Source organism: Lutra lutra, chromosome 5, assembly GCF_902655055.1.
Source record: "Lutra lutra chromosome 5, mLutLut1.2, whole genome shotgun sequence".
Taxonomy (NCBI): Eukaryota; Metazoa; Chordata; class Mammalia; order Carnivora; family Mustelidae; genus Lutra; species Lutra lutra.
In genome coordinates this window covers 41,900,675-41,915,366 of record NC_062282.1, presented here as the reverse complement: position 1 = coordinate 41,915,366, position 14,692 = coordinate 41,900,675, and the positions used below count along the sequence as shown (strand labels likewise).

Sequence of the window (14,692 nt, the reverse complement as noted above, 5' to 3'; positions counted from 1 at the left end):
CCCTCTAGATGGAGCTTGCAAGCTCCAGATTCCTGCAGTCTTTCCCCACCCCATCCCCTCTTGTCTGCCCTCTGGAGGCCACAGCCTAGCTGCCCTCTGTCACATGACTTGTGCTGTCATTTTTCTTATGGTAGAGTGTTTTCTTAATATCTCACTTCGCTCATTAATTTACATGTGCGCTGCCTGGGGTAATCTGATTGGAGATCCCCGACCCCGGGGATGGTTTCATTCCATTCCTCGCTCCCACCCAGAACTCACTGGAGGCATGGCGCTTGACTTTAGCCTGCGGATCCACTCGATGGGACTTCTCGCTGCAGGAGGAGGCATGGCGTTTCACCTGGGCGCCTGCGGGACGCTTGGGCTCCTCGTCCTGGGGGAGATGGAGAAAGGAGGTGAAGAGCAGGTAGGCTCAGAGCCCTCCAGGCAGGGGTATTCTGCTCCGAGTGGAGGGGGTGAGCACTGCAAGACCCCTGAGATCACGGCCTTACATTTTTAGACTGGGGCCACACTCAACAGTTTCTAGACTTCTCTTACTAGTATGTATCACGTGATTGGGTCGAGGGCCGCAGAAGGTGCCCCTAAACTAGAATATCTGGTGAGAGGAAAATCTGGAAGACTTGGGGCTCTGGGTGAGCATATTTGATTCATCATAGATACTTTTATCTTCACGTCATTTGGAAGTATCCTTCACATTTTCTGAAATCACTAAATGTAGATTTCCCAGTTAAGATCAGAAGTCGTGGATGACATCGGCCAATGGTGGATGTTATATAACCTAATAAACTGGCTCTGCATTTTTAAAAAAGATTTTATTTATTTAAGAGAGAGAGAGAGAGAATGGAGAGAGTGTGTGAACAGGGGGAGGGCCAAAGGGAGAGGGAAAAGCAGGCTCTCTGCTGAGTGAGGAGCCAGACCCGGGGCTCGATCCCAGGACCCTGAGATCAGGACCTGAGCTAAAGGCAGATGCTTAACTGAGCCACCCAGGCACCACTAAACTAGTTATACATTTGTGCATGTAGAGTATTATGGGCACTCAGAATCTGGTCAGAGCTCAGGGAATCACGAGTGGAATATAATAATAATGTAACATAATAATGATATTGATAACAGTAGTACTCTACTCAGTGTGAGACCTTCTGATGTCTATGTGCTGCTAAACTCTTTCTATACAGTATTTCATTTGGTTCTCACAGTCATCCAACCAGGTAGGTTTTATAGTATTCATCTGAAGCCAGGAAATGAGGATTAGAGAAGTGAAGGCCAAGGTCACCCAGATTCAGCCCCAAATCCAAAGTTCATGCCATCAGATACTAAGCTGTCTGGCTACTAATCTCTGCAGCTGAGAAAGATCTCAAGCTGCATCCGCTGGTTCATCTGAATCTGAAGAAAGACCATATAAGCAGAAGAAGGATGGCTGGAGAACTTTCTAGAAAAGGGAACCTTAGAGGTGAGAGCTAGGGGTCATCCAGCTGTGTCCAAGGCAGGGGGACTAGTGTGCAGACATGTCTACTTTCCTTGAAAGCTTTTCTCCCTCTTTCTCCCCAGTTGTGAGGCCTGACCCACCCACCAGTGTCTGATCAGAAGGTGGCTGTCTTGCTCTCGCATGGGAGGAAAAGACATGGGACACACTGCCAGAAGCAGTCTGTTCATGTGATGGTTACCGAGGCCTCACTGGCATCTCCTTGATTTAGTGAGCAAACGGGGAGACTCTGTCCTGGGAGCTCAAGGCCAGACTGTGGATGCCACCAAGTGAAGGTCTATGGGAGTGGCCACCCAGTTAGTGGCCAGCACCCCCCCCCTCCGCCCAGGCACCCCCGAGTCAGAAGCATCAGTTCACAGAGCAGTGAGCCAGTGGAGAGCCCAACACCTTGCTTGGATCAGCACAGTGATTTGCGGTCATCAAATCCTGCCCTCTTCCCGGTCTGGGGGCTCTTTGCTGTGCCACCCTGCCTCCTCTGTCAGAGGATTCCGTACTGAGCCAGGATCTATGATAAGAAGGGTCCTCCCGGGTGCCTGGGTGGCTCAGTGGGTTAAGCCGCTGCCTTCGGCTCAGGTCATGATCTCAGGGTCCTGGGATCGGGTCCCGCATCGGGCTCTCTGCTCCGCGGGGAGCCTGCTTCCCTCTCTCTCTCTCTCTCTCTCTGCCTGCCTCTCTGTCTACTTGTGATCTGTCTGTCAAATAAATAAATAAAATCTTAAAAAAAAAAAAAAAAAAAGAAGGGTCCTCCCTCCCCTTCCAGCGGATGGTTCAATGAGGATCATCTCTGAGTACAGGAAAAAAGAAGTAGTGGCAGAGAGAGAGAAAGAGAGGAAAGAGCTAATCAGTGGCCTTTGCCACATTCCCGGCCCTCCCAAGGGAGCGCACCTGTATCTTTTCATAAGGGACATCATCGTACACACGGGGCTCAGGCCACTGATCCTGGCAGGATCTTGCATATCTAGAAAATATAAGGTGTCATGATGATGGCAGTGATGATGACACTTTGTGGCTTACAGAGCTGTCTGTCTACCCTCCTTTGATTCTTTGATGAGTGCTAGAAGCTTAGTGACAGCAGCCATGCCACGCAGCTCGGGGCCGTTGCTATGTTCAGGGCCTCAGAGGCAGGAGCCGCACGATTCTTACAGCAACCAAGAGGTGAGTGACTCGTCACCTCCATTCTGTAAGTGAGAATTCAGAATTCAAGCTGGCAAGCAGCTGCCCCAAGCTGTTGGTCGTAAGAGTCATGACTTGAACCCTGCTCTTCCAGGCCATGTACCAGCCCCGATGGCCAAAGGTGTGAGGCCCTGAGGTTCCAAGGCACGAGAACCGAGCCCTGTCATGACTGTAGCCAGGCTTCTCTGCTCTTTTGCTCACTGTCTGCCCAGTACCTCCCCCACACCCCCAACCTGGGGCTCCCTTCATTAGCCAGCTCGTGCCTGCCTGCTGGAGGAGGAAGGCACCCCCCTCTGACTTCCCAAGGAGGCAGAGCCCTCCTCAGCTCCTCCTCCCTTCCCTCCCAGCGCCCAGGGCTCTGAGAGTCTGTGGGGGGCTGTGGGGTGCCGGCCCTCACAGGAAGGAGTTGCGCCCAGCACTGACGATGCTGGTTAAGGTCTCCACATCCACGTAGTCGTAGTGCAGCGCCTCGGGAGTGACTTTGGAGCCCATCTCCACCAGCAACAGCCCAAGCCAGCGGCCCATGTCCTCGGAGCAGTTTGCCTGCGGGAGGGAGGCACCGGCTGATGTTATGACCTCAGGCTACCTGCTCACTTCAGCCAAACCCGTATTTGTACAGTACCTGCTATGCAGCCAATACTTAGGGCTCCAACACACATCCAGAAATCCAAGTGGCTTCTATCCCTTCTTTATTCAGGTTTTGGCTCTAATGCCTCCTCCTCAGAGAAGCTCTCTCTGACCACCTCTCTAAGACACACACCCTCACTCACAATCCTCAGAGCCTTCATGACCATTTAGATGTGAAAACAGCATTTGGGTGTTTCCTGAATTTTTAAAAAAATATTTATTTTTTTTTTACTATAGGAAACTATTTCTCACATAACCCAATCGAAATTTCTCCCTTATAACTGCCAATTATTTGTAGTACTAGTATACAGGAAAACAGCCAAGAAGTTGCTGGTTAACTGAACCCATAGTTCTAGGTAGTTCTCATTTAAAGAGCATTCTTATAAAATCAGCTGGGCACACAAATGCTAGACTTGTATAAGGGAAGCATGCTTCTTGCCAGAAAGCTCTGTGTTTGTTTAATTTAAGAGAAATAAGAGACCTTTATCAACCTATCAAAAGTAAAAGTGAGTGACAGAGGCAATATTTCTCGATATTTAAGAACTGGGTGAGGCAGTGGGTACTGGACAAAGCAAACAAGATCAAGAGGCCGGATTTTCATTCTAGGATCAGAACAAGAGGCCGCTTACACCCTTGGATCCTTGGACAAAGCACCTGGCTGCCCTGGCCTCAGTTTCCCTGTTTGTAATGTGAGGGGGTAGTTCTTTAATTTTCCTTCCAGGGTTTACATTTTAAATCCCCAAAAGCCAAACGAGGGCCATGTGGAGGAGAGGCTCCATGCGTGGGTGCAGGACCTCAGAGAGGAGGGTGAGGGCCACTGGGTAGGAACGACCATGAATGGGTGGATTGAAATCACGTTTTCATTCGGCCATTTGTTCTACAAATAGTAATTGAGCCCTTAGTATGGGCTGGGCATCATGTTGGCTTCTGGAAAAACCGAAAGTATGTAGAACAGGCATGGTTACTGCCTTCCTGGAGCTCAAAGATTTCAACTCAGTATGGAGAACACCTTCCTAAAAATGTAGCTGCTTGATGGGCAGGGCAGGCTGCCTCGAAGGGCAGGGGTTTATCTGAGGCGGCCGGCCACTGGTGGAAAGGTTTTCGGGAGGTTCCGATTCAGATCCAGGTTAGATCAGACTAGATGCCTTTTGGGCTTGGGATTTTAAGACAAGTAGAGTAAACAAACTTTGGTTCTAGGGTTGCCAGATTTAATTAATAAAAATGCAGAATGCTCTGTTAAATTCGACCTTCAGATAAACAACGCATACTTTTTCAGTACAGGTATATCCCAAATATCACATGGGATATACTTGCATTAAAACCATTGTTTATCTGAAATTCAAATTTAAGTGGGTGTCCTGTTTTTTTTTTTTTTTTACTGGTAGTCATTCTCGGTCACTTGGCAGCCTGTGGGCTTACTTTCCCTTTTCCTCAGGCCCTGTAATGTCCGTTAGCAAGGTCCCCAAGACAAAAGCCCACACTCAGGCCAAAGCTCCTCAGCCAACACCACCAGGAACCCCCTGGATTCTCTCCTCTCACCTCCAAGATGGCAACCTCCTGCCGGTTGCGCAGAATCCTGAAGGCAAATGGATGTCTGGGCCCAAAACCTGGGGCCACCTCACAGCCGTGGAGAGCAATGGCATTCACATGGGTCCTCAGGTCTGTGTGATCCTTGTGGAAGTACAAAGTGTTGCATTTCAGGCGGCACCAGCGTTCCTTCCAGCCCTGGTTCACCAACACGTTCAGGTAGCCTGGGAGGGGGAGACCAGCGGGGTGACCTCCTGACAGCCCGGCCCTGGGGAAACCCAAGGTGGGGGCTATGAATCTTTATGGGTCTACACCTTAGGGACAAGCGCCTGGACAACCCTCATTCTCTAGCTGGAAAGAGGCCTTGTGGGTCCTGGATCAGCTCACTCTGTCTGGGTCTGCGGCCTCTGGTACCCTCTTCTCCCTGAGTTTCGTTTCCTTATCTGAAATGGGGATGATGAGCGCACTCCTATATTGCTACACAGTCTTTGTACCACACCCAGCTTGGTGAAAAGGGCAGAAGACTACTGTAGAGGTGAGTAAAAGACGACACTATCCCTTTTTGCCTTTCCTCCTCCCCAAATACTGAACCCATTAGAGACAGAAAATAATGGGTGATGCTGACACCTGGTGGCAGCATGCGGGAACAAAAGCATCTCGCCAAGAGAAAGAATTCTAAAATGTGCAAGGCACAGGCTGATGACCAAGGGGTTTAGAATTCACTCTCAACATTTTAGATTTAAATAATTTTTTTCCTACAACATGCCCTGATTCACTGGTTACAAAATAATTCTTTATAGCCATGTGGTTTTATAATATTTTTTCGGGTTTAAGGGAATATTACTACATATCCAAAATACAGAATTTTCTATTGGAGTCCAGTACACGGAACACTGCATTAACGAGAACAGAATAATATATCTTCCCTTCTAAGCCATATTAAACTTCCATTGAAGGCATTTATAACCATGTTTAACTCACACTGATTGCATCTGTTAGTACTTAAATATTTTTATCCGAGAAATTTCCCTATGAGACTGGGTTGTAACTTACACACCTGGCATGTTATGTGCTGGGAGGAGATAAGAGGCTCTCCTCCCATCACAGTGGAAGAAACTGAGGCCCACAGATGGGCAGTGACTGGAGCTGAGGTCACAGGGAACACAGATGGGGAGTCAGGTGGCTTTTCCTTTTCCTGAGTGTTAGAGCCTCACCGGAGACAAGTGATGGAAAGGCATGGATTGTTGATGGAGTGGGGGTTGGGTGGGATTCTCTCCTCTGCCCTGAGAGCAAGGTGGAAGAGGCCTGGAGGGTTTTCCTGCTTAGCCCAGGGGCCCACAGCACCAGGGTGCGACTCTTCTCCTGCCGATGCCCAGGACCCACCGCAGCACGGGACCTCCTCCTCGGAGCAGGGCATCTGCGGGTCGTCAGCCAGCGGCTTCTTCTTAGAGAAGCTGATGATGCGGGTGATCTTGCAGCCAGCAGCCCTGCTCACTGAGCCCTTCAGCTCTGCCAGACTGCTCTTCTTCGCTTTGCCTGTTGCCATGGAGATGGGTGAGGGGAAGGGAGGGAGCCCCACATCCCAGACCCACCTACCCCAGCCTTCCCAACGGCCCTTTCAGCCTGCACTTGGGGCCTGACGGCTGCTGCAGGTCTGAAGAGGCCAGGTGACCTTCCCCAGATCTCCAGAGCCCTTGGGACCTGCTCTGCACCGTGTCCTCCGGCAAGGCCCCTCCCGGCTCTGACATTCTCTAGCCTGAGCCCCCAGAGTCTCCTACCATGGTCGCAGGCCTCCCTGCGGCCCAGAGTAGAACAGCTGTCACCCATGCCCAGGCTGTCCGAGTCTGAGGTTTGCTTCTCTTGGGACAGTCTCTGGGGAGGAACACAGACAGCCTCTTGTCAGAGGGCACACTCAGAAGTCGCCCTTAGTTGGTTCAATCCCCCCAACCTCTGCACACAATGATCACCTAACAAATATTTGTCAACATCTCTCCTGGGCCTGACTCTACTCCAGGTCTGGGGAGGACACGCTGACTTAGGGCAGTTGTGCCTTCGAATCTCTCATCGTCCATTTGGGGAGCCAGGCACCTTGTTGTAACGCGCTGTAAGAAGTTCCTAGGATTTCCCATATTCAGTAGGTGACAGGGTCTGGGGAGATATTTAAGTGGGGATACTAATGTCATGTAACTGGTTTAGGTGACCTCCGTAGGGACAGACTGTCAGCAAAAGAACCATATTAAAGAGTGTCATCCTCGGCAAGGTAAGACGTGGTTAAGGGAGGAGCTAAGACGACAAGATGTAGAAAAAAGGGATGAGTTGGCATGTTCAGAATAGTTATGGCCAGACTTGGTGACCGGGAAATGTGAGCGGTGACAACGGAGGGGTCGTCATAGCCCTGACTCGGTAAAGAGGCAGTGAAGACGCGCACATGCGTCATGACAGCAACTCCATGGCAGCCAAAGCAGCTTTACTTGTCCACCACCTCCGGACCAATCGCTCACCTGTCTGTTCATTCGCTCATTTGGACAAGGTCAGCTAAGTGCCTACCAGGTACTGTGGAGGTGGTAGGGCAGGGTCAGATGGACCTTGGAGAAGATTCTGTCCCTGGTACCACCTGTTAGCTGTGGGAATGCAGGAACATCCTTTCTTCTTGTCGAAGCTTGGTCTTCTCTCTCGAAGCACACCCTTTCCCAGGGAGCCAACAGATGGTCTCCTCTCCCACACCTGCGGGCTGTGCTGCCACCTCGCTTTAAAAGCTAAATGGTGCCAGTCAGACTTGGGACAGGATTAAAATGCCACCAACACATTTAAACAGTAGAAGAACAGAGCTCTGAGGGCTCTCCACCGTTCCTGCCAAGGACTTCCCGGACCAGGCTCAGGGATGCTTTGCTCTAAGCATGACACTTGGCGGCCTGGAGAGACAGGAGAGGCCTTGGGCTCCCCTCAATTTCCAAAGGCTGGAAACATGGCCACTGTCCGAATTGGGATAGATCTGTTAGTATAAATGATCTCCCCTGTAAATTGTGAAACAACGTATAGTTCTATTCGTCCTGCAGTGGTATACGGATGGCAAGTTTTTCATCAAGATAGAGCACAGATACAAAACACACTCTGAAACCTTTGGAATGGGCTTCGCGTACAGGATTCCATGGAAACACACAGCCCCCAATCCAACTCACTTCCAAAATCCCACCCTCAACCTTTGAGCAACCCTCCCCAGGACACTGAGTGTAGGAAGTGTCCTCTGCACAGGCTCGCCTCCCCGTCCTTCACACACACCTGGGCCTGCACCACTGCATGGCCTGCGGGTGTGTGCACGTGCACACAGGTAGACACTGTCCACATGCACACACGTACACACTGTCCACGTTGCATTCCTTCAGTCCTTACAAACGGCAAGGGCCAAGTGTAGGTAGGGTTGATCTTCCCCAGCCTCTGCCTGGCATGAGAGCCCTCTACCCGTCCTCTCCCAGTGACTCTCTGTTGACCCTGCGCCTTTGCTTCTGCTGCTGCCTTGCAGCCCCTGCCCCTTGGCCCACCTCTGCCCCCATGCAGTCTCACCTGTTCTTCAAAGCTTAACACAGGTGCCATCTTCCCTCCCCCTCCCCCACGGCCCCTCCAGCCAGTGAGAACCCCTATCCCCTTCAGGGCTGCCAGAAAGGTCATGGAAAGGGCCACTCTAATAGGCCAGGGAGCCCCCTTCTCTCTGAGTCCAGCCACACTGGCCACCTTCCATTCCATGCTTTCCCCCTGCTCTGGGGCCTGCTCCCTGGGCTTGGAATGCCCTTGTCCTCCCCTTCCTTACGAGTTATTCGCCCTCATCATGAATGCACTCTCTCAGAGAACCTTCCCAGATGCCTGGAACAAGAGCTGGCCCCTGACAGTTGCTCCCAGGGTACCTGGTACTTTCCCCTCCCAGAGTTCACGCAGCGCCCCCCAGCGGGGGCGGGGGCACGGTGTTTCTGTTGGCATTGCGCCTGTGTGCCCAGCACAACGCCTGGTGCTCTGGGCTCACAAACGACTTGCCAAGCAGAGCTCAGCTCGCCCCCCCGCCCCACCTTGAGAGATGGGATGGCAAAGTCATCAAGAGCCAGGTGTCTGGGTATATCTTCTTGCTCTCCTTCATACGGACTATGGGACTTGGGGTAAGCCGCTCTGTGTCCCAGCTTCCTCACCTGACAATGGAATTCGTCGAAGAGTCATCATAGGAATGAAAGTAGGTAATACGTGTGAAGCCTCCAGGACAATGCCGGCCACACAGTCTTATTCTAGAAACACTAACCTTTATTACATGTGTGTAGGTTTGGGGCTGAGTCCCTTGGTCACCCAGCTACACCTGGCAAAGCGAAGGGGACTAGCGCATAGGATTTCCGGCTGCCTGAGCAAGTACCAAGTGACCACTTCACTCCCGTCCCAGTGTGGCACACTCCTCTGACGGTTTCTGATTTGCTTTTCATGGCTCCATTCAACGGTGCCCTCCTCCTGTCCTGGAAGGGTTACTTACTCCCTCCTCCGGCTCACACTGTGCCTTGGAGGTGGGCATTCATTCGTTCCCGCGCGCATTAGTTCACGGCTGCTCTCATGCCGGCTCCACACGGTGCACTCACGGCTTGCATGAGGCCGGTGCCTGGCTTCACCACCCACCCGTGGATTCCCTGGGGCAGAGTCTCTGCCGCCCAGCACAGAGGAGACCTTGAGGAGACGGATGTACCTTGTCTAGGTCCAGCTTGCACAGGAGGACGGGGGATCTGGGCACGTCTGCGCCCTCCGTTGCCCCGGCAGGCCTGCTCACCTCTCGGATGACCTGCGGAGAGGGGGCATGGCTGTGAGCAGGAGGGCAGGGCTACTGTGGAGGCAGAAGGAAGAACGCAGTCTGTGGTCAGGGCCATCAAGAAGCGGGGATGGGATCCCTGAGCAGAAGGGAGGGGTTGATGTGGCCTCCTGCACATCGGGGTTTGAACAGGCTTTCTCCTGCATCTGCCCCTTGAAAAGAGAACAGGGCTGGGGAATAAGAGGCACGGCTTCTAGACTGGGCTCCGTTGCTCATCAGTTGCATGGTCTTGTGAAAGCCACATTCCCCCTGTGGGCCTTGGTTTCCCTGTGTGTCACATGGGGATAATACTATCCTCTGCTTTCGTCCTTGGGATGCCTGAGGACCCGTGAGATCGTGGGTGTGAAGGGCCATGTGACCCAGCACGCCCCGTGCAAGCACAGGAGACAGGCTTCTGTGACGGTGTGGAATCTTGGCAACAGCCTGCAGACCACCAGGCTACCCCCACCGTTTCAAAGACGTGGACGCGGAGACTCTAGGCGCTCACTCCCCACCGCAGAAGCACCCAGGCCATGAATAATGGCAGCCGTCCCTGTTGCTCACCCACCTGCAGTTTTACATGGATTACCCTGTTGTATCCCCACAGCGGCCTCGAGGGGCCAAAACGACTGTGATCTCTACGTCACAGACCAGGATGATGGGGCTCTGAGAACCAAAGCCATGGTTGGCTGCCCTGAACCACTGGGTTAATGACCACCCCCCCATATCGGATGTCAACAGTCTCCAGTCCAGGCTTGACTCCAGTCTCAGGCTCCAGTCTAGAGCTCCTTCTTCTGACTCACCCGGCCCTTGGAGGGCAGAGGCTCCCCCAGCAGGCAGGTTCTCTCCCTTCCTTCCCCTCCTGAGACAAAGATAATGAGCACTAAGCCTCCCAAGGCTAGAGCTGGTTATCACAGGAAGGAAGGGAGGATGGCGAAGGAAGGAGGGATCTGGTTCCTTTGTTCCAGCAGGAAGATCAGAGGAGGAGGGAGAAAGGTGTCAGTCGGGGAGCGGGACAGGGTGCAGGGACACGGCTGGCCCTGGCTGGCCGGAGGTAAGGGACTGGGGAGGGCAGCCTCCATCACAAGATGATCACTTACAGTTACTAAGGACTTACTGTCTGGTAGGCACATATTAAATGGTCTCCAGAATCTTTACAAGAACCATTTTACAGAAGAGGAAACTGAGGCACGGATAGGCAAAGTCATTTGCAGAAGATCACCTAGCCAGTAAGTGCCATTTAGGCCTGAGACCTGAACTCAAGTCTATGCCACCAAAGTCCTCCCTTGTCATCACTGTGCCACCCTGCCTATGGCCTTTGGAGTAGATTTCCTTGGTAGCTCCTAATCTTGCCCCCAACGACTTGGTCGGGTGACATTTGGCAAGTCACAGAAGATTCCTGAGCCTCAGTTTCCTCATCTGTAAAAGGGGAACAATAATAGTCCCACTGCCAAGAGTAAATGAGGTCAAGTATATAACGCTCTTAGCACAATGTGTGGTACAAGATACGTGCTCAGTACACGGAAACTCACTGCTCTGCAGTCAGAGGCAAGATGTGGAAGCTGGACCACAGGTGGGTGTTACAAGGATACACATTTCACCTGAGACAGGAAGGATTTTTCCTTTTTAATTTTTTTAAAGGATTAGCTTACCTAACGATAAAATGTGTTTCCTTCAAAGATACTAAGCTCCCCATTCCAGGAGGCATATTCTAGGCTGGACGAGCCCACAGAAAGGACGTTAGAAAGAGGCTTCAGAGCACTGGAAGGAAGGCAGTACTCCAGCCTGAGGTCTGTCTCCTGGAGATGTCTGAAGCCCACCTCCACAGGTCAGTCGTAGCCATGCACGGGACTCTGATCGCCACCCCTCCCCCGAGCAAGGCCTGTTCTTCCAGGGACTGGAGCTCACCTGGCTGAAAGCTGGGCCTGGGGAAGGGGGTGAAGGAAGGGCCGGTGCCATGTACCTTCAGCCACTCCTCGGCTTGCTCCCGGCTCTGCAGGGCCAGCACCAAGACTTCGGTAGCCCCCTGGGAGAAACGCAGCTCGTGTCTCTTGTGCCGGCTGTCCTTGGGCACGTAGGTGACGCTGCAGACATCCAACGCCAGCCTCAGATGCGGCTGCCGGTCCTTGGAGCTTTTGTAACACTGGACAGGAAGAGAAGGGGTCACCCTTCTGGACTGCAGGGCAGGGGAGGGAGATGCCCTCCTGCAAAGGCTTGGGAGAGCTCGACCTATCCCCCTACACCCAGCTCATGAAGACAGGCGCTGTGGTTATTCACCCCCAGAGAAGAGAAGCCTGGGAGGGGGGTGCCTTTGGATACCCTTTAGATCTCAAGAGCCACCCAGGGGCATAGCCATCTATTAGGAAGAGACAGAATTTAGCACAATCCTAGGAAGACCGTTCTAGTCTAAGGAACCAGAGAAGAAACAAGCTGGCTCAGAAGGGAACCAGCTCCCTGCTACTAATGAGTTACCTAGCAGGAATGCAGCAGAGAGAATCCTAGCAGAGATGGAGTGCTGGGCTTAGGAAGTCAGTTATTTATCAATAATGATTCTCACTTCCCAATTCTTATTACGAAACCAGCATCAAGGTAATCTTGATACCAGGACCTGACAATGACATTACAAAAAGGGAAAATCATAGGCTGATCTCAATATGGTTGCAAAAGCCCTTAAAATACCCACCAGCAAATAGAATCCAGACACATATAAAAGCAGATTGTATCAAGACCGAATAGGGCTTATTCTAGGATTTCAAGAATGCATCAGCCTTCAAAAACCAACCCTATAATTCATCATATTAATAGAAAATAAGGAGAAAAGCCACATATGTCGATAAAAACAGAAAAGGCATTTGGTAAAATTTTCCACCTGTTTGTAATATAAACTCTTGGCAAAATAGAAATATAGAGGGGACTGCCTTAATGTGATAAGGAGCTTCTACAAACCGCCCACAGCAAACATCAGCCTTAATAGTGAATTATTGCAACTTTCCTTTGAGCTTTGGACTGAGACAAGGATGCCTGCTCTCACCGCTTCTACTTACATTGTGTTGGAGATCCTAACCAATGCAATATGCCAAGAAGAAAAAATGGCATAAGGAGTGGGAAGAAGTAAGTCATGACCTTTGGAGTGGTTCTGGCCTGGGGTGAGCTTTTCACTGCTCCAGGATGAGAAAAAAAAATCATGTTTCAAATGGTTATATGCTGGACAAGCCTTCTCTATGGATTTGGGGGTAAAGAACTATTTTTTTTCCTTAAATATCTATATTCCTACTCTGGAATTAAAGGTACATTTTTCTTCTATGAAATTATGGTGATGAGAGATGGCAGATTAAAAAAAAGCTAAGAAACCAAGTTCTGTAGTAAATGCTTCACAGGTTCAGTTTTAGAAAAGGCAAATGAATGGAAAAAATGAGAGTGGAAACCTGGATATTAAACTTACCAGTGGTTGGCTTTTGGTCAATGGGATTTTAGGTGGCTTTAAAAATCATTTTCATTAAGTTTTTCTCTAGGTTTATATATAAACACATTTAGTTGCATAATGAAGACAATAAACATTGTTTTAAACAGATAAAAAATTCATTCCCGGTGAAACAAAAACTTGGCAAAGTCTGTATCAGGTCTTTGAATGTGTGTGTGTGTGTGTGTGTTTTCATTCTGCTCCAGTGGGAGAGCCCTGATCTCAGAAGCACTGAGCCTGTGTGCACAAAGCAAGCCCAGAGGAAAAGGCAGACACACCTGTACACACACACACACACACAAGCAGTCCATGTGAGGCCTAGAGGCACACTTCCGCAGCCACTCACCAGGAGCTGGTCCTCCTTGATGACGGTCAGCTGCTTGGCCCACTGCCCGAAGCGCTTTTTCCGCAGCAGGAAAGCGCATATCCTGCAGTCCCTCACCAGGTGCATGGAGGCTTCCTCTGAGGGCCACTGGTGTGTGGGCTGCGGCCCTTTGCCTTCCTCCTCCTCCTCGTCATAGGACTCGTAGGAGCTGCTCATTGGGTCCGAGTCATTGTCTGTGGGAGCCATGGGAAAGGACCCGTTACTGCATTCTCCCCTGGGAGGCACCTTCTTACCTTTCTGTAGGTGTCCTTGCCCTGGGATTCGGGGACCAGGAGGGGGTGGACATGAGATGTGATCACGGTGATTGCTACACCCCTACACGGGCACTGTGTTGTACAGATTTACTGGTGGCTTTGTGACCTCAGTGACTTCTCCGAGTTTCAGTTTTCTTATCAGAGAGATGGTCACGGTCAATGACACTGTCTCCCTCATCAGGCTATTAGGATCAGTGACCACAGGGCATTCAGCCCAGTATCTGGCACTCGGTGAGCGCTCTGCTAACATCAGCTACTGTCATATCCCATCATCGTCATGACCTTAGTCGCAGGTGACTCTCATAGAACCCAGCAAATGCCTATTTTATACTGAAGGCAACTGGAGGCTCGAAGAGAATAAGACTCATTCAAGGTCAGTCACCAAGGATCAGGGCAAGGGCTAGATCCAGGGCTCCTGACTCCCATGCCGGTGGTCTTTCCTCTGAACCCTGGGATCACTGAGTACAAGGGCTTGGGGCCTCTGTGGTGACCCAGAGGGGCTGGTGTGCACGTGCATGCCAATGGTCAGGCCAAGGCCTGTTCTCTGAGGTTAGGGCCATTCTGAACACCTTCCCAGTACTTACAGGAGTTCTTTAGCTCCCCATTCATCCTGGTCGCGGGGTAGCTGCTGTCTGCATCCTCATAGTAGCCATCCATGATGGAGTGGGCTGGGCTGCAGCCATCTGTGGGGTTGGTGGAAGGAGCGGCACCTTGGAGAAAGACAGGCAGGCTGCAGGGGAAGACTCCAGACACCCTGCCCCTCCTTGGGGAAGATAGAGTACAGCTCCCTTGCCAGGATGAGGGGCCTCCTCTCTGCATGTCATCTGCTCTAGCTCCCCACAAGCTTTCTGTGCTCCTGTCACCAGGAGCTGCCCTTTTGGGCCCTGTCACACCTCTAAGGCCGTGTTCATGCTATTCTGTGTGCTCTATTAGCTTCTGCTAGAGAACTCCCACTCATCCTTCAATACCCAACTCA

General features: G+C 51.3%; 1 protein-coding gene across 2 annotated transcripts in view; it reads right to left on the bottom strand.

Annotated features, from left to right (window-relative positions):
* AFAP1L1 (actin filament associated protein 1 like 1) overlaps positions 1-14,692 on the bottom strand; it is a 60,118-nt gene that overhangs the window by 13,714 nt on the left and 31,712 nt on the right. The window contains exons 6-15 of one of the 2 annotated variants that reach the window (XM_047729757.1): positions 14,301-14,399; positions 13,424-13,635; positions 11,581-11,760; positions 9,519-9,611; positions 6,586-6,679; positions 6,191-6,343; positions 4,820-5,031; positions 3,051-3,196; positions 2,366-2,438; positions 259-370 (exon numbers count right to left, since the gene is read on the bottom strand). In XM_047729757.1, the coding sequence (XP_047585713.1) occupies positions 259-370; positions 2,366-2,438; positions 3,051-3,196; positions 4,820-5,031; positions 6,191-6,343; positions 6,586-6,679; positions 9,519-9,611; positions 11,581-11,760; positions 13,424-13,635; positions 14,301-14,399 (1,374 nt within the window). Of the gene's footprint in view, positions 1-258; positions 371-2,365; positions 2,439-3,050; positions 3,197-4,819; positions 5,032-6,190; positions 6,344-6,585; positions 6,680-9,518; positions 9,612-11,580; positions 11,761-13,423; positions 13,636-14,300; positions 14,427-14,692 lie in introns of both variants that reach the window. The other variant, XM_047729756.1, reaches the window with a different exon arrangement.